This window comes from Suncus etruscus, chromosome 10 (assembly GCF_024139225.1).
Source record: "Suncus etruscus isolate mSunEtr1 chromosome 10, mSunEtr1.pri.cur, whole genome shotgun sequence".
Classification (NCBI taxonomy): Eukaryota; Metazoa; Chordata; class Mammalia; order Eulipotyphla; family Soricidae; genus Suncus; species Suncus etruscus.
The window spans coordinates 71539115-71557972 of NC_064857.1; the positions used below are offsets into that span (position 1 = coordinate 71539115).

At 48.4% G+C, this 18858-nt stretch overlaps 1 protein-coding gene across 5 annotated transcripts in view; it reads right to left on the reverse strand.

The window, feature by feature from the left end:
* Positions 1-18858, reverse strand: part of NEDD4L (NEDD4 like E3 ubiquitin protein ligase) — a 288404-nt gene that overhangs the window by 26277 nt on the left and 243269 nt on the right. For 4 of the 5 annotated variants that reach the window (XM_049782051.1, XM_049782050.1, XM_049782049.1 and 1 more), the window contains 4 exons: positions 17899-18096; positions 12078-12155; positions 10879-10933; positions 5337-5395 (listed from right to left, as the gene is read on the reverse strand). In XM_049782051.1, the coding sequence (XP_049638008.1) occupies positions 5337-5395; positions 10879-10933; positions 12078-12155; positions 17899-18096 (390 nt within the window). The remainder of the gene's footprint in view (positions 1-5336; positions 5396-10878; positions 10934-12077; positions 12156-17898; positions 18097-18858) is intronic. The other variant, XM_049782053.1, reaches the window with a different exon arrangement.

The following is an 18858-nucleotide window of genomic DNA, read 5'->3' on the forward strand; positions in this document are numbered from 1 at the left end:
CCTCTGGAACTCCTCTCTCCTCTCCAAGAGGCAGTTCCTGAGACGGAAAAGGAGGTTTTGTTTCTGTTCTAAAATTGCTCTGGGGCCACATGGTGCTGGGGATGAAACCCAGGACCTCCCCCGGCATGTGCTCTGCCCTGACATGGGAACCACGAGCAGGCCCAAGTGTCCATTTCCACATTCTCCTCCTGAAATGTTGGGGGATGTGAGGGGACAGAGATGTCCCCACAGGGCGGTGCTGAACATGGGGAGATGGGCCAGATGGGCTTTGTCTGAGACTGAGACACGGTTTAACTTGGAAACACTTTGAGAGCAGGATGCCCTTGGATGACAGGCTCCTTCCTGCATTTATCAGGCCTTCTCTGGGCAAGAGGCTGAAAATGGTCTCGGCTCCTGGTAGCCCAGTGAAGACGGGCTGCCACTCCTAAGGGCAGGGCCCAGGTCTGGCATGATGCCTAGTGAGGCCACCATGTTCATGCTGCTGGACCTGCATCTGGCATGTGCAGTGAGTTAAGTGATGGTGGCACTTTCTGCACGACGTTCCCCCTGCCTTCCTGAGGGGCCTGCTGGGAGTTCCCGGCAGCTGGTCACAAAGTACTTGGCCAGGGACAAAGCGTCACACAAGCATGAGATGGTGACCGAAAGCACCCCATGCACCACAGCACGGACGATGCTTGATGGTGACACGTGGCGAATGAATAGTGACTGACAATGGGGGTGCAATGTTGTGCAGAGCTGCCACAGGGAAGAAGGGCCAACAAGAGAGAGAGGGAGGGAAAGAGAGGAGAGGGAGGGAGAAGGGGAGAGGGAGAGGGAGAGAAAGAGGGAGAACAAGAGAGAGAGGGGAGAGAGAAAAGAGAAAGAAGAGAGAGAGAGGGTAGGAGGGGGTAAGAGATAGAAGAGTGAGTGAGCTGAGAAGTGCTGGAAAAAGAGTGGCTGGGAGGCAGCTCTGGAGGAGCACCCTTCTTGGGTGAGGTACAGGGCTTCATCTCTGACACCACCCCAAATAAAGAAAATAAAGAAAAAGAAAGAGAAAGAGAGAAGAAAGAAAGAAAGAAAGAAAGAAAGAAAGAAAGAAAGAAAGAAAGAAAGAAAGAAAGAAAGAAAGAAAGAAAGAAAGAAAGAAAGAAAGAAAGAAAGAAAGAAAGAAAGAGAAACAAAGGAAGGGAGGAAGGAAAGAAGGAAGAAAGGAAAGAATGAAAGAAGGAAGGAAGGACAAAGGAAAACAAAGCCCTCAAACCAAGACCAAACTCAAGGTTCTAGATTAGCAGAAATTCAAAATAACTGGGCAAAGGATTGAGCCTCGAGGCGGCGGCGGGGAGGTGTGCAGCCTGGTGTGCCCTGGTCCCTGAATGAGGCCCTGCAAACAGCACCTCTGGGCAGTGCTTGGCCTTAGCCTGCAGCACCAAAAGAGGTGGACAGCAGGGCTAGTGAGAGCATCTGTCATTGGAGAGGTCCCAGGCCAGCAACAGCAGCACTGCTACCAAAAAAGAGGGGCAGGGACAAGAGAGGGAGGAAGAATGAGAAAGGGAGAGTGAAAGGGAGAAGAGAGAAGGAGAAAAGGAAAGAAGAGAGAAGGGGAAAAAAGGGAGAGAGGCAAGATGGGGAGAGAAGAGATGGAAAGAGAGAGACTGGGAGAGAGGGAAAGGAAGAGAGGGGGAGAGGAGAAATGGGCAGTGGCCCTGGACATGGGCACTTGCGTTTCCCTCTCCCGGGGACAGTGGCCTGCGGTGTGGATGAGCTGGGGCCAGAGGCGAGCTGACGGGGCAGGATCCGCCTGCAAGGGCACGAGGAAGCGACCCGCTGGCCCACGCGAGCTGCGTCGCGAGGAGGCTTACCTTCTGTCCAGGACAGAGGGGAGAGAAACAGAAACACTGTGATCAACTCACGGCCAGGCCTCCGCAGGGGACAAGGACCACAGTTACATCCACGGGGGTCACAAGAACCCACACCACAAATACAGTAAATACAGCAGGAGTGATAAATGTCCCACAAGGAGGAAACGGGGAGTCTCACACTCACCTACCCATACATATACACGTACACACACACACACATACACAACAGAACTAAGCAATAAACCACAACGAGGAAGAGTTTCCATACACAGGGGAGAGGCTGGATGCCTCTAGACCAGCAAAAACAGTGAGCTGGGGCCCAGGAGATGGCTCAGAGGCTGGAGCACAGGCTTTGTATGTGTGAGTCCTGGGCTTACTCCCCAGTACTGCATGGTTCATTGAGCTCCCCTGGGTACTACTGAGCTAGGAGTAGCCTTCCAAGCACTTTCAAGCATATATAACAACAGTAGTAACAAATACAATAACACATGCCAATAACAAAAACCAAAAAAATAATCTGGAAGAGGCTATCAAAGAATTTGTTAGAATTGTTAGAATCTGTTAGAGCTGAAAGTGTGAATAAAAAAAAAATAACAGGGTAGAAGAATGGACAACAAACCAACTACATTTTAATTATTCAAATAGATTTTCTGAGTAGCTAACTGTGATTGCTGAATAACAAAGTGAATCAAAAAGGTATAGACTACAGAGTTTAAATTTCTGAATCCGTAAGAGAGAAACAAGCCAGAAAACAGGAAAAAGGCCGAAAGAAGGTAGATGTAAAAGGATGTCAGTACCCAAAGGGAGTTACTGACACCAGGAATAAGAAATAACAGGAAGAATGTGGTACTAACTGTAAGAATTTTCTAGAATAGGAGATACTGAGCCCAAAGGAGTATAAAGATAAAGCTAGAATCTTATGTGATCTATGAAGGTATGACTACCAGGACACAGAAAAACGCCAACAGTCACAGATAGTCAAAGTGTCTCAGGGCCACAGACGAGAGGTGATTACACCACAACCACTATTTCTTTTCATCAGTGGAGGTCAGAAGGCATGAACAAATATTCCTAAACAGAAGAAAATAAAGCCCCCCCAAGAATTTCAAAATCTGCTAAAGTCACTGAACAGAGGGGCCCATCAAGTCCTCTCTGAGTCCAGAAGAACTAACTTCTCTCCAGGTCCCACTAATGAGACAGACTCTCAGATCCGAACGAGCACCAGGACTCTGGAGAAGGCCCGTACTCACAGAGCACTGGGCCCTCCTCCACATTGCCGATAGGGCTGGGTTGAGATCACAAGTGTTGCATTTCTAACTAGGTTCTAGATGGTCCTAGTCTCCCGGACCCACTTTGAGAACCACAAACTCAAGGCCATCCTTCATGAAGATGAAGATTTAGAAGCAAGTAGATACAAGAAGCCAGAGGTGGCTAAGAAATGTACTTCCATGGGAGTCCATGAAAAAAAAAAAAAAAGAGTTGACTTCATGAAATCAGACAGATTATTATTATTATTATTAATTATTATAGATGATTTGAAATGCTGAGAGAGATGGTAGCTTATAGTGTCCATGAAAAACTTGAATGGAAGGAAATAGAACTCAAGTTGCTTAAAGTTCTTTGTTATTCAGGGGACAGTCGGTGTGATCCATCTAGAAGTTCAGGCAAGGTTGTTGGTTAAAAATTTGAATGGAGACACTTGAAGAACAGAGCAAAGAGCTTCCAAGTAAGTACAGAAAAAAAAGCACAGAGCATTCTTTCTATCTCAAGGAAGATAAGATAAAGAATATATAGAAAACAAAGAAACATTATTAATGTAGGAAGAAAACGCACTGAAGATAGTCAAGAAAATAAGCGCGAAAGTCGCAATCATTATGGAAGAGCCTAAGGTCAATAAAGGTTATGTTTTGATCAAATTGCCAGGGAGAAAGACAAAACAAAACAGAACTCCATAATACATGGATTATTTAGCCACTGTAAACTTAACATACCAGACACATAAAGACCCTTTTAACTAACAGGATACACATAGTTCTCAAGTACAAACAAAAAGAACATGAACAAAGATGGCCAATCCCCAAGGAAGGTTCAAGCATTTGATCAATATTCCACTGAAAATATGCTCTGATCACAAAGCAGTCTCATTAGGAAGAGATGGACAAAAGCCATCCCCATCCTCCTACAAACAATAAAAGCAAGACGAAGGGGAGAAATCCTTAAGGAAATGACCAAATTTTAGAACTGAATGGTAACAAAAGACAGATGTCTACACTCAGTTGATGAATACCTAAGTCCACACTCACTGGAAGAAATACCACCAATTCAAAGAGCAGTCCATGAGAAAGCAAAGGACTAGAAGGTCTTTTTTGAGGGGGGCAGGACTAGCTGGCTTTATGATGCTCAACATTTGTCCAAATCAGTGAAATCACAGATTGGTGCGAACGTAGATGATCGATCCATCATCAAAATATTGAAAACCAACTTCGTTAAGTCAGAAGTCTTCTGCCAGTAGTAGAAAGCGTTGAAAATTAGTTCTTGAATTTTCCTTGCTTCTTGTGATGAAGAAGAGAAAAATGCTATTCCAGTGCCTCGTTGTGAAGGTAACTATCTCTAATTGGGACAGGTTAAACTCCAAAATAGGAGGATATGGGAGCTGAGGGACAAATCCAATACACTAGTCCAGCTGATCACAGAAGGGAGCCCAGGCACCAAGGTGCATTGGAACTTTGTAATTTGAAACAAAATGGAAACCAAGGCATGAAATCAGTGGCTGTGCACTACTACTGGCTGTATACCCTGTGGCCCATTTCTACCCAATTCCCTCTTCCCCAGGGCACTGCCTTCCTTGCACACATTCAACCATTGACAGGATACAGGGCAGGAGCTCCACCATGCAACCTTTGCCTGGGATGTGAGGGGTTCCTCTGCTCAAGGTTAGGGGTGTCTCTTGACTGCAAGAGTAGGGTGGGGGAGCCCTGCCCTAAGAGGTCCCATAGCCTCAACCAAGCAGCTTCTCTCTGTCTTCTGAGCAAATGGGTAAGGCAGTCGAGGGAAAGGCTTTCAATTCAACTCTAGGCTCCAAGGTTTGCAACTGCTTAACCCAGACTTCTGCAGAATTTTAGAACTGAGATATATTGACTACCCCGAGTCTATTAAAAAAAAGAACAACAACAACAAAAAAAACCTAAGTGACAAATCCATGGCTTGGCTTGCTATAAAAAATGGAGCTCATTTTGATGGCTACCCTCTTCTAAGGGAGAAAAGGAGAGGTTTTATCCTTCCACCATATCCTTCTTAATGGATATTCGGTGAGGTGGTCAAATGCGGGAACTGGGCTGTGCCCCAGCCCCAGCTGGCATCCCAAATGGCGGCAGGGGCTCCTAACCTGCTCATTGCAGTAGAGGGAAGGGGGGAGGATTGTGGCATGCACCTAACAGGTGATAGACAAGAAACGGGTGTTTAGCTACCACTAAACATTCAGAACTTGAGAATACTGACCGGACCAGTGATTGCTGGGTTCTGCAGTCTTGGGTCTTCCCACTGAGTAATTTTGCTATCTGAAAGCAGAAAACAAAAGAAAAAGAAAGAAATCAGCACTTTCATGCAAATCTATAGTGGATCAGAAGAGTTCTGCCCCCACTACACCCCGACCTGATGAGTAACTTAATATTCTGAGGTTAGAAGAAAAAGTCACATGATACACAGTGAATAGCATTCCATTGGTCAAAAATCTACAACCTAGTTTCACTGTTCTAGAAAAACAATCTGTGGATCTCTGATTATAAATTATAATTATTCTTTGAACTGTAAGTCCCTGATTATAAACAATATGGTTATAAGCCCTATTCTTTGAAGGACTTAAAACCTAATTTTGATTTTTCACTTCATAGAAGAAAAAAAAGGCATAAGAAATCTTGGTTCCTAACCAAGTTAGGTCCCCCCCCTGGTTTCAACTACTTTTCTTTTACTTGCTTATAGTATTGAAAAAAAAATGCTTTCAATTAAGAATCTCATGTTTAGGGGCTAAAAAAGATAGAACTGTGGGTAGGGCTTGCCTTGCATATTGATGACCTGGATTCAATTCCTGACAGCCCATATGAACCCCCAAGCCTACCAGAGCAATCTGTAAGTGCAGAGCCAGGAACACTGGGCACTGAGCACTGCTGGGGATGGCGCAAAAACCAAAGGGGGTAGGATGGAAAATCTCACATTCAGTGAGTAACCCATTACATGTGTCACACACCTGACCATGAAGACTTGAGTGGCAAAAGGCAGATAAAAAAACTTAGGTAAAGGCCTTGGAAGTGGGATGAGAGGAGAAAAACTGGGAAAAAAGGTGGGAAATGGATGTTAGTGAGGATGGGTATTGGAACATTGTATGACTGAATCTCAATTATCAACAACATTTTAATCCCATATTCAGTATATTAAAAACAAACCCTTCCCCACCCCCCCAATAAAAAGGCCAGAGTAGTATTCTAGCTGGTAGGGAACTTGCTTTGCATATGGTCAACCCTGATTCAAACCCTAGCATCACAGATGGTCCTCAGAGCACTGTCAGAGTGATCCCTGAGCCCAGAGCTAGGTAAACTCTAAGCATCTCTGGGTGTGGTCCAACATTACCCTGCACACCTTCCAGAAATCAGAAAAAGCAGAGGCAGGTGCTGAGAAAGCTCTCTTCAGGCCTGTTGAGAAACAACTTCTTGTCTTCCTAATGAGCAAATGTCAGGACTGTTCCGTGCTTAGGGTGCTGCTCCATATCCTTTGGGATTCCAGGGGTGACAATGTGGATGGAGATGGGTTTCAGGAAGATATTTTTAGATTGACATTGGGATTTAAAAAAGGGAAACTTTATGAGACTACTGATGCTGTTTAAGCTCCCTGAAATCTGTAAGTGGTCTTAGGAGAATAAGGAATACATCTAATTTTAACAGCCAGAGCAGGCATTTCCCCAAGCCTGATGCCCTCTTCAGTATAAGGAACACACAGGACAAGTCTGCAAAAAGAGCTGCTGCATGTATTCCCAAGTGTTCCTGTCAAGCTGGAAGTAGAGTGACACAACAGTGAACACTGCATGTCTGTAGAGAGCAAAATGGACTTGGGTATCTGCCTAAAAGCACAAGACAGGGACAAAAGCCGTCTCTACTGCTCTACTGACAATGGCAAGGAGAAAGAAAGACACCCCAACAAAGAGAAGTAAAGTGCACGGCTGGCTTTGACTCTGCACACAAGCCCTCGCCAAAGGGACCTGGGTGTATTTGGTGATATCCAGACCTCAGTCCCACCCTCTACTGGGCTACTTGTCTGTCTTATTATTGGATAGGGTTGTTATATAATTTGGGCCACATCTGGCAGTGCTCAGGGCTTATGCCTGGCTTTGTGCTCAGGGATCACTCCTGGCATGGCGTAGGGGACCCATAGGTGGTATCAGGGACCCAACAGGAGATGGTCATGTGTAAGGCAAACACTTTAGTCACTGTACTAGTGTCTCTGACCCTAATGTTGAGTTCCATTTTTTTTTTTTAGTTTTTTTAGTTTTTGGGTCACACCCAGCGGTGCTCAGGGGTTACTCCTGGCTGTCTGCTCAGAAATAGCTCCTGGCAGGCACGGGGGACCATATGGGACACTGGGATTCGAACCAACCACCTTTGGTCCTGGATCGGCTGCTTGCAAGGCAAACACCACTGTGCTATCTCTCCGGGCCCGAGTTTCATTTTTAAGATGTTCTATTTTATGGCTGGAGGAACTGGAAGGAGATTTGAGCCATACAACAGAGCTTTCATGAGCATGGTGGGGTGGGGAGGCTGGAGGGGCCCTGGGGGCCCTGAAGGAGGGAGCGAGATCTTGAGTAATGGGTGCAGTGATCAAATAATGGATGCATGAAGAATACTAGAAGTACTGTCCTGGTACCTCAAAAATGGTTAAAATTGTCCTATTTAAAAAAGGAAAGAACATAAATGAAGGAAAATGAGAAACATAGTCACTGCTGCAGGGAACAGCTTAGGGAGATGGATGGAAAAGAACAGGATCTTGCAGCACCACTGACATTTTCTCTCCTGGTTTGTCTTCAAGGCAAAACCTGCCTGTTACCCAGCTGCTGGATGCACGTGGCCTTTAAGAAGTCTGGGTTTGAGACTGGAGTGATAGTATAGTGGGGAGGCAGCTTGCTTTGCATGTTTCCAAACTGGGTTCCATCCCTGACATCCCATATGATCCCCAGAGCACCACCAGGAGTGATTCCTGAGTGCAGACTCAGGAGTAACCTCTAAGCACAGCTGGATGTGGCCCCCAAATGAAAACAAAAAAAGACTCCCTATGAGAAAACAAAAACAAATAAAGATTTTCTCTGAGAAAAGATTCAGATCATTCTCTACTTTCTATTCCTACCAGTTCTTTTGTTTGTTCTGTTTTGTCCTTGTGTCACACCCAGTGGCGTTCAGGGATTACTCCTGGCTCTACACTCAGAAATTGCTCCCGGCAAGGGGGAACAGATGGGATGCTGGGGATAGAACCTAGTCCTGACCCTGGTCAGCCTCATGCAAGACAAATGCCCTATGGCTGTGCTATCTCTCCAGTTCATATTCCCATCTGTTCTGAACACAAATACTAAAGCACAAAAACAGAGAAGGTATCTGAGTTCCCTGTTTCAAGGGGAGCAGTGTGAGCCACTGTTTTAGTGAGTGAGGATAAGAGAAAGTTTGTAAGGCCACTGTTGTCTGCTATTCATTTGGCTTTTGGGCCACACCCAGCAGTGCTTAGAGCCAAACAATACCTGCAGCTTCAAAATGCAAAATATGTGCTCAACCCCTCAAATTTCTTCCCAGTCCACACCATAGTTCTTGACAAATATCTGAGGGTCCATATTTCAAAGGACTGATGGAACCAATTGTATGCTTACTGCAAAATTCCAGAAGGTTGGAAAATTAGTGTTTTGTGGGACAAAGACACACAAAAAAGGGGCTGGTACGCTGAAGCATCTCATTTAAACCTGCAAGTAATCTCTGCCAGAACTGCCACTTCCCCTTGCAATTGCTCAGCTCACTAGACCAGACTCTGAGGTCTGTCCATGAGAATACTATGACCAGTGCCCCCAGCAGCTGCTTCTTCGATGCACTTTTGACTAGCCAGGAAGTGTGAGGTTAGGGGGAAACATGGGTAGGATGCTCTCTGGGTTTTTGTTTTTAAAAGGATGGGTGATCATGTGTCTTTGGTTTGGGGCCATACCCTTGGGTGTTACAAGTGGAAAGCCTGGCTCCAGGTGATCTGGGGAACCCAGCGGGGTTCAAACCTGGGCTAGCCAAGCATGTACTCCAGCCCTTTGCGCCCACCCACTGCCCCATCCAACTCCTGAGCCAGATGAAAAGATGAAGATAGTGGGCCGGAGAGATAGCACAGCAGTATGTTGTTTGCCTTGCACAAGGCTGACCTAGGATGGACCTTGGTTTGATCCCTGGTGTCCCATCTGGTCCTCCAAAGCCAGGGGCGATTTCTGAACATAGCCAAGAGTAACCCCTCACTGTCACCCAGTATAGTCCAAAAATTATTTTAAAAAAAGATGCTTTCCCACTGTGATTTCACCTTGTCCTCTTTGCATCTTTGTCTTCATAAAATAAAAGTAAAAAAAAAAAATGCTGTTGAGGTCGGGATACAGGTAGCAAAAGACAGAACCAGCTAAGATGCTGCTAAGTGTGGGAGAAAGGCAGAAATTGATAACGTCTCAGGAAGACAAACTTTAGATGTCCAAGACAAGATTGAATTACCATGGTGGGTGGGTAGGAGGGGGCATGGGCAGTGTTGGACAGATGCCAGCATGTTGGTGAATGTGGTGAGTTTGTACCCTAAAATCCCTAGATATGCAGTCTTTCTTTGATTTTGTTTTCTTGTTTTGTTTTTTGGCCACACCTGGCAGTGCTCAGGGGTTACTCCTGGCTCTGTGCTCAAGAACCATGCCTGGTGGTGCTCTGGGGACCATGTGAGCTGCTGAGGATCGAACCCAAGTTCACAAGGCATGTCCTCTACCCACTGTACTATCACACCGGCCCCAGACATGCACAGTGTTGTGAAACATAAAAATAAAGCCACTTTTAAATATTAAAGTGAAGAAAAGTATTTTTAAGTGGGGAGAAAAAGAGAGACAGAGAGAGAGAGAGAGAGAGAGAGAGAGAGAGAGAGAGAGAGAGAGAGAGAGAGAACCATACTAAACCATATGTATGTTTCAACTTTAAAGGGATTGGAAGATTTCTTTTTCAACATGGCTTTTTCTCTCTCCAGAAAAATTCCATTTTTTTCAGGATGATATAAATAGAATCCCATGGAGAAAATGGAAGCTCAAAATAGAAATAACAAAAAACACCCACTGGCTCAGAGCCAGCCTTTATGAGTTTGACCTTTTGTTGAAAGGAGAACCCTCATGGGTATCCAGAGGTAATGGGGCCGAAGTGCAGAACACAGGAATCCAAGGTCCAGAAAAGAGCTCTACCCAGGCTGGTGTATACAGGTATAAGAGGGAGCCTGGAGAGGAGGGTGGCAGGGGTGTCTCCTGTGGATACCCTGTGTGGTCAATCCTCATCCCTTGCACAGAGGGCCCTGCCACAGGCCCCTCTCTGCCCCTGCTTCCTGTGACCTGTGTCAGCTACTTTAAGTGCCAAGACTTGGGCCATCGGCCTCAAGTGGTTCATTGGTCACAAGATCAAACTGGGAGAAGCCTGGCAGGCTGCTGAAGCTGAAGCAATAGCACAACAGCAAGAGCATTTGCCTTGCATGTGGCAGACTCGAGTTTGATCCCTGGCACTTCATATGGTCCCCTGAATCTGCCAGGATTGAATTCTGAGCCAAAAGTAACCCAAGCGCCACTGGGTGTGGCCCAAAAAACAAACAAAAAGACGTGGGTTGCACAGTACTGTCTGGGGTACAGCCTCATGGGGCACAGCTTACACTTGGCTGTCTGGGAAAGAGCTTGGGGCAAATCTTTCACTCCAGGAAGTCAGTGGAGCCCTTCCCTGGACCCAGGGCCCCAGATGTCCAGATCAGAGCCACTTACTGTGATCGATATAAAATGTTCGTCCATCCAGGTGAATTCTTTCTTCCCAGCCAGGCTAGTAACAGGCGGAACAGAGAGAAAATACAAACATTAGTAAGTAGTTCCCAAAGCCAAGACTCGAGGGTCCTCACACATTCATTCTCCTCTCTCCGCACCCCCTGCATGAAAAGAGACTGAAGGAACACAAAGCGTGCGGCCCTGGCTGCTCCCAGCAACATGCTCGGTGCCACTGTCCCCCACGGACTGCAAACACAGGAGGAACAGACGCCACCCTAGGTGGCTACAGAAGCTTTGTGGGGAGGCCTGGGCGCCCCATGCAGAAGCTGAGAGTGGGGCAGAGGTGTCACTGAGCCCCCACAGCTCAGCAGGAGATCGGGACTGTTAATGTCACAGTGTTAGAGTTTTAGTCACATCTTGAACCTCTGGGGTTCACACTTAGTACGGAGCAGGGCCAGATTCCCAAGGGGAGGTGGCTGGGACTCTGCTGGCTGTCCCAGACAGTTCTCCTAACTTAGCTCAGGTTCAGATGCTCGGGGGAGAGGAAAGAGCCCCTGGTGGGCCCAGGGCACAGATATGGAAGCACCAATTCTCAGCTGCAAAAGTTGCTGCCATCTCTCATTCACCAGGAGCCGGGGGGGGGGGGTCCTTATGCCTGGGTATTTGCATTCCCGAATGCCTACCCCATCACTCCTCCACTTTTAAAGGGCCGAATCAAAGAGCTCCAACCTGTGACGGCTGATTAAGGTGGCTATAGGGAGGGCAATTTCCTCATTTCCTAGTTTTGTTCACAACCTGATTTGGAGCTTACAGTTCAGCTGCTTGAGGAAGGTCAGATTTGCAAATGGCATCAGAGAGAGGGACCCAAAGTGCCATGGTTTTCAGAAACTTTTGTTCCTTGAGTCCTTTTCCTCCCACCCACTATAACTCCTGAGACTGACTTGGCCCAAGGGGACACCGCCGAGGTGGCACCGGGACAAGGAACACCTGCTGCTGGGGTCCCCAAGTTCTTGACCATCGAGACCCACCCAGCTCTGGGTGCACAAGGAACCAGCCATGTTCGATTCTCTTTAGAAATCAGTCCAATGGGCCCCCAGAAGGGAGAGGAAGGACCAGTCCTGTCGTCTCCAGCCAGGTCCGCTAGGTGGAGAGGGACCCGCACTTTCAGACTTTCGGAGGGTGTCCGGCTCTAGTGTACTCACAGGCAGAGGGCCAAGGTCATTGGGGTTTAAAGGTGCCTTTGACCGCATATGCACAGGAAATTTCAAGCGTGGGTCTTCCTGCAAGAGAAGCGTGAAAAGCAGTGGATGTTAGGAGCGTCTCTTGGGGGCAGCTGTGGGCTCCAACCTTCTGCAGTTGGGTGTTCCACGTCCACCAGGTGGTCTGTGCTGGGGCTGCCTGCCTGCAAGGTGTGTGTGAGTGTGTGTGTGGGTCACGTCTTTGCCTGGATGGCCATGTCTGGAAGAAGTCTGCTCTTCCCCATGTCCTAGGCAGAAGCAGGGGAAATGAAACTATTTCCCTTGAGGACTAGTAACCATTCCTTGAACCAGCAGCCTAGAAGTTGTTTTGGGCTCCAGAAGGGAGGATGCCCAGAGGAGGGAGCTGTAGTGCTCAGAGAGGGTGGAGAAGAAGCCAGGACGAGTTGGGTTCTTGATGGTTCCAGGGCAGCTGGCTTCCCTGAACCAAAGCAGACATGCTGAGTCCATCTCCTCTTATCACCAAGTAGGTGGCATGAGGAGGCCACATCCTGACTGACCAGCTTTCCTGAGCTTTGGATCAAGATCTCTTGATAAGAATCCTGTGGCTAGCCAAGACTTCCAAGCACAAGAGCGTTGTTGCTAGAGGCTGGGCCTGCCAGACCCGCCGGGAAGGGATGAGAGGATTGAGGGCATGTTTTGGAGGATAAGAATGTGAGTGGAGAGTCAGGCCACAGTCTGCGAACTGCCTTGTCTGCCACAGACCCATATTCACAGGCTCCCCCATTAAGTTCAAACATCAGGAAACAGAAATTGCATCAGGGAGCTGCAGCTGAACCATAGAAGCCCACGAACGAAAGCATAACCCACCCAACATAGCTTCTTTAAAGACCCTTTGAAAAGCCTTGATTTCATTTCTACCAATGTCTGCTGCTGTGAAATTATTGAGATTTTTTTTCCCCCAGAAAATAAGATAATTGGCACAAATTCTGGAAAACAGTGACCCCTCCTACCCAGTCCCCCAGTGATAAGATTTTCTTCTAGAAAGCCCCAGAATGCACAAAAAACCACTGGATGATTGAACAATAGAGGCCTGCAGTGAGGTAGAAAATGGACCAGAACTGATGGTGGTGATGTTGCCTAGCTTTGAGGGCCTAAGGGCCAGTTCATTGTGTATCTCATTTGGGGAACTGGACAGCATGAGTTACACTTGGAAAAGCTGTGAAAATGTCCCCAAGGGCAGTTGGAGGAGCCACTGTGTTTCTGGGTAGAAGTGAGTGGTCTAGATTTGGAACAGAGGTATGTGTGGGTAGGTCACACACACACAAACAAAACAAACAACAACATTTTATTTTGCCACCCCCCAGCAATGATAAGGGCTTACTTCTGGCTCCGTGCTCAGAGATCACTCCTGGCAGAGATCAAGGGACCATATGGGATGCTGGAGATTGAGCCTGAATGGGCCACATATAAGGCAAATTCCCCACCGATTTTACTCTCTCTCTGATCTCAAGAGACCTAACTTTTAATGGAAGAAATCAATTCTGGTGCCGGTAATAATAAACTCCTGAATGAGTTCTGGAAACTGTGCAGTGGTCAGAGCAGATGGTGCTCTGGGGTTTACAATGGTGCGGACAGACTGAAGAGGGCTGAAAGGGTGAGTCAGGGAGATGTGAGAGGTGGGTCAGTCTTTGCGCCGGGTATAACTGAAGACCCATCTCCATAGCGGCCACCCCCACTATGCCAGCTCTAAGCTGAGCAAGGGAGATCAGAGGGTCCTTCTGAGTGTCACTGACTATAAGGGACTCTTCTCTGGAGTTTAGAGCATTGCACTTGGGCCAGGCCACACAGGCAGATAGGCCTCAGAAAGCCAAGTCAAGCACTCGTGTCTGTGCTAGGACAGGGCCAGGGCCAGGTCTTTCTGGGCCTCTTACAGCCTGTGGGTCCGAGTCTCCTGCCAAGTGGTTTAAAGGAAGCCTGAGCCTGCCCTGGCCTACACAGAGGGTTATGCTCGGGAAGGCCAGCCTCACTCACACAGGCAGCAGGGGAAAATCTAGGGCCTAAGGATGTCAGCAAATGGGTAATCTAGAAGGAATTAGGGGCTGGAACACGGCTGACCCAGGTTTTATCCCTGGCATCCTATTTGTCCTCTGAGCACCTCCAGGAACACTTCCTGAGTACAGAGCCAGGAGTAGTACCTGAGTATTGCTGGGTGTCTCTTCCCACTCCCTCAAAAAAAAAAAAACAAAAAAAAACCAAAAACCCCATAAAACAACCAAATAAAAAAAATAATGAAAAATAAGGGAGGTAATAGAAGCAGCTCAAACTTAAGAGCAGCCTGAACAGCACTCATGGTCACAGGCTGAAAGGAATCCCTAAAAGCCCAGGGAGAGAGGCAAGGTTCTGGCTGGCAACTTGTTATTAGAACAGCAAGTATCAAAAATCACAGCAGCAGCAGCTGCCCTCGGTCATGCTCCGAGTCTAGGCTAGGGGGCGCTGCTGAGCCAGCACTCCACAGGATTCTCCAAATGTGAGTGAAGAACCAGCACCCCTCACCCTCTATCCTCCCACCAGCCTGCAGAGGGAGCAGGCGCAAGTAACTAGGGCTCAAAAAGTGACAAGAATGCAGATGAATGAGAAACAGCAATAGAAAGGCTTCAAGAAAAGGCCGGAGATGAGCTCAGGCAGGAACCAAGGGGTTGTGGCAGGAATGACGTGTGGCTGGTCTGGGAAAGGGACATTCATGCTCTTTTCCTCCAGAGCTGCCCTAGGTGTTTCCGTTTGGACCTGTGCAGGGGGACTTAATTAAGATCTCCTCTTTCCCGGAGAGGTGGCGCTAGAAGTAAGGTGTCAGCCTTGCAAGCGCTAGCCAAGGAAGGGCCGCGGTTTGATCCCCTGGTGTCCCATATGGTCCCCCCAAGCCAGGGGCAATTTCTGAGTGCTTAGCCAGGAGTAACCCCTGAGCATCAAACGGATGTGGCCCAAAACACCAAAAAAAAAAAAAAATCTCCCCTTTCTTGTGACCCAAAGAAGCTGCTGCTTTGTTTCATCAAAGGTCCCATTGGACTTTCCTGTGCATGCTCTGGACCCTTCTAAGGCAAAGGAAGGGTCAGGGGAAGGCTTGGTGGCTGTCTCATGATGCCTGGGCCAAGTAGGGTTAAAGGGAGAGGGACCTGCAAAGGTCAAGGCCCTATGGAAAGCTACTGGCAGACTGCCTCCTCACAGGTTTCCAAGGCCTGTTTCATGAGTAGAAGTCTAAGGTCCCTCTCCTTAATCCAGGTGGGGGCCAGGGGAATGTTCCTGAGACTGCTTGAAGAAGCAGAGCAGGGCTGGGGGAGGTTGTGGACAGACCCTCCACTGTCCTCACCCTGTGATACCCGGTGCCCCAGAGAAGATGCTCAGATATAAGAAGTGCTAAACATTCACTTCCATTTGTCTTCAAGAAAACAAAACAGACCCCAAATCCGATAGACTCTAAGTGGTTCTTGAAGGCTCTGTCCCTCCCTCCTTTTCTGTCAAAATTAAGAGGCATGTGAAGGGGGTCTCATCATGTGGGGAGTGCAGAGGGAGCACGTGAGGGTGCATTTCTGAATTTAGAGAAGGGGCAACCAGACGAGTTTCCAGTTGCTGATGAAATGTGTATCCCCAGTGGCAGCCACCACAAGATACTACTAGAAAAGCAAATAACTATAACCTCTAACCACTGTGTTGTATGGGGATGTAGCTAGGCCATTTTCTGGGGTGCTGCCATCTGTCCCAGAGAGCCTCATGTCTACCCAGTAGACATGGGCTCTAGAATCCAGGCCCCCCACACAGCTGCTCTACATGTCAGCAGAACCTGCTAGACTGTTTTTGGTGGTCATATCTGATTGTGATAAGGGGTTACTCTTGGCTCTGTGCTCAACGGTCCTTCCTGGCGGTGCTTGGGAGACCATATGAGATGCCATGGATCGAACCTGGGTCAGCTGCATGCATGAGAAACGCCCTCTGTAGTAACTGGGGCACTAACAAGCTCCTGGGTAGAAAGGTATAGCTGGAAACACAGACTGGACCTTACTCAGCTTCAAAAGAGCAGGATGGCGTGACATGAGAATCACTGAGGGCCAAGGTGCCAGATGCGAAGACGCAAATCATGACTCCTCACTCGATTCACAGGGCTCTACACACAGAGCCATCTGCATCTAGGTGTTGCCCCCATACCAGATTCTGGAGCACCCCTGGGTCAGAAATCTTGGTGATGCCCGGCAGAAGGGGACATATATGCTGGGACTGTGTCATGAAGAACACAAACTTAGAGGGCTGACTCATGGCCAGTTTCCACCTCAAAACTTTACCCATTGCATGTCTTCTCTTTTGACTCAAAGGGGACTCAGAGCAACCCACCCAGTTCTCAGATGCCCCACGAAGGAATGAAGAGTCACCAAAGGCAGGCCAGCAAAAATAGAACAGCAGATGCCCTGTGCCAGCTTTCCCCATGATATGAGAAGAACTCTTAGACACTGTGACGGGGCTGTGGGGCCTGGTATGGGGACCTGGAGAGGAAGGCAGGCCAGAAGCACTTGAGCAGGAACTGAGGATATTAAAAGTCTAGCAGGTGGGGCCAGAACACAGTATGTATGGCGTTTGTCTTGCAAGTGGTCTACCCAGGTTTGATTCCTGGCATCCCATATGATCCCCGAGCCAGCCAGAAAATGCCAGGAGTCATTTCTGAGCATAGAGCCCAGGGAGTAACCCCCTGAGCACCACCAGGTATGACCCCAAACCAACCAAGCAAAAAATAGTCCAGCGAAGGGGTAGGAACGATAGTAACAGTGGGGTGTATATTTGCATTGCATGCAGCCGACCAGGTTCGATCCATGACATCTCATATGGTCTCCTAAGCACCACCAGGAAGGACTGTTGAACACAGAGCCAGGGGTAACTCCTGATCACCATCAGGTATGGCCCAAAAAAAACCTAAGAGTCCTAGCAGTTTCTGTTTACATGTAGAGCAGTTGTGTGGGAGACCTGGATTCTAGAACCCATGTCTGCTGGATAGATATAAGGCTCTCTGGGACAGGACAACACACATGACAGCACCCTAGAACATGGCCATCTGCATCTCCAGTGGTCTGAAGGCCACCGAAGCTCAGCTGGCTTTCCTGCGATGTCACTCTCATACAAGAGCAAGGATGGAATTCAAACATTTCCCCAACAAGCAGCTCGGGGACACTACAGGACAAGAAGGAAAACTACACCTCTGCAGAAACAAAAGTGGGAACAAAGTGCAGATCTCAGGAGACAAAAGAAACATCCCTGATGGCCCACTCACTCTTGACTGAATAACCCGGGCTCTGAGCCTCCCTGGCCTGTTTGTGGGCATCCCCAATATCCATCTGAACGTACACATGACAAGAGCTATCTATTGACACTAAAGACTGCTCACAGCAGAGGAGACAACATAGGCGTTGCTGACATGTGAAAACTCGACGATGCAACAGTGCAGAAACAAGTCCAAGATGCCAAGGGACGCAGAAACAAGGAATGGACAACAAAGAGATGGTACCCACTCCAGAGGAAGGCTCCTGAGCAGAAGTACAGCATTAAGGAGGCAGATGACACATGGACCTAATCTTTCTTGATCCCGCTGACAGGTGCCTGAGCTGCAGACTTTTTTTCCCAAGTAGAGTATAGAGGTGCTATACCTGCAGGTCCTACATTCGCCTCAGACACCCAGAGCTCTCCCTGCTATGGTGAAGAGAGCATGCCTGAGGGGACTCTAGAGTGCTCAGGGCAGGGTCAGTCATGGCTGAGAGCCCCATGGGTCTAAGTGCCAGCACAGCCTTACCCATGTCGTCGTCTTTGTGTTGTGGTCAATGAAGAAAGGCCGGCCATTGGGTGCGATCCTCATCTCCCAGCCGGGTGGCAAGAAGCTCTGTGTGACTTTGTGTTGTGGTTTGGGGGAGTTGTAAGGAGACGGCTGTGGGGACTGGGGGTTGGACAGGGTATCTTTCACTGCCCGCCGGATGGGCGAGTCCTTGGCACCCTGGGGAACAATAAGCAGCGTTAGAAACACCCGGCATGCATCTCGCCAACTGTGTGTGTCCAGGCTACACTGGGCAGGGATGAGGTGGGACGCAGGGTTCCTATCCAGAGATGAGCTGGCAACAGTGCCCAGCACCACTCTGTGCCCGCTGCTTATGAGGGGCATCTTCTGTCCCGCTGATGAGAAAGGCACCATTAGTGAGACATCTGTGAACATCAGGGTTCCTCAGCACCCTTCCACAAAGTCCCCTGCCTATGAACCCCTCCCCGCCAGAGAGGAAAGGGAGCCCTACTCAGGGTGAGCTCACAGTCTCATGAGGTTTGTTGGCAGGTTCTCCAGAGCACAGATGGTCAGAGTCTCCTTTGGGGACACAGCCTCTTGAATCACATGCTTAGGACCCTGGACTCCCATTTATGGCTTTTGAGCAGCACCTCCTGCCTAGTGACGCCACCACCCAGAACATGTCCATTCCAGTCAACAAGAGTATGGCCCATTCCTTGCTGACAGGTGAGTGACCCACAGGAACAGGAGCGAGCAGAAGCAGTGGCCCAGCAGTGGCGGGCATGAGGGGGTGGGGTGGAGAAAGGGGAGAGAGAGAGAGAAAGAGAGAGAGTCAGAGACAGAGAGACAGAAACAGAGAAGTATGAGACACTTGTGCCTGCAAACAATGAGGAAATGAGACCCTGAGCAAACATTGTCAAAATAACAGGCCCGGCCGGCCTTAATAAAAGCATTGGTGTTGGCAGGAGCCATGATGCTGTT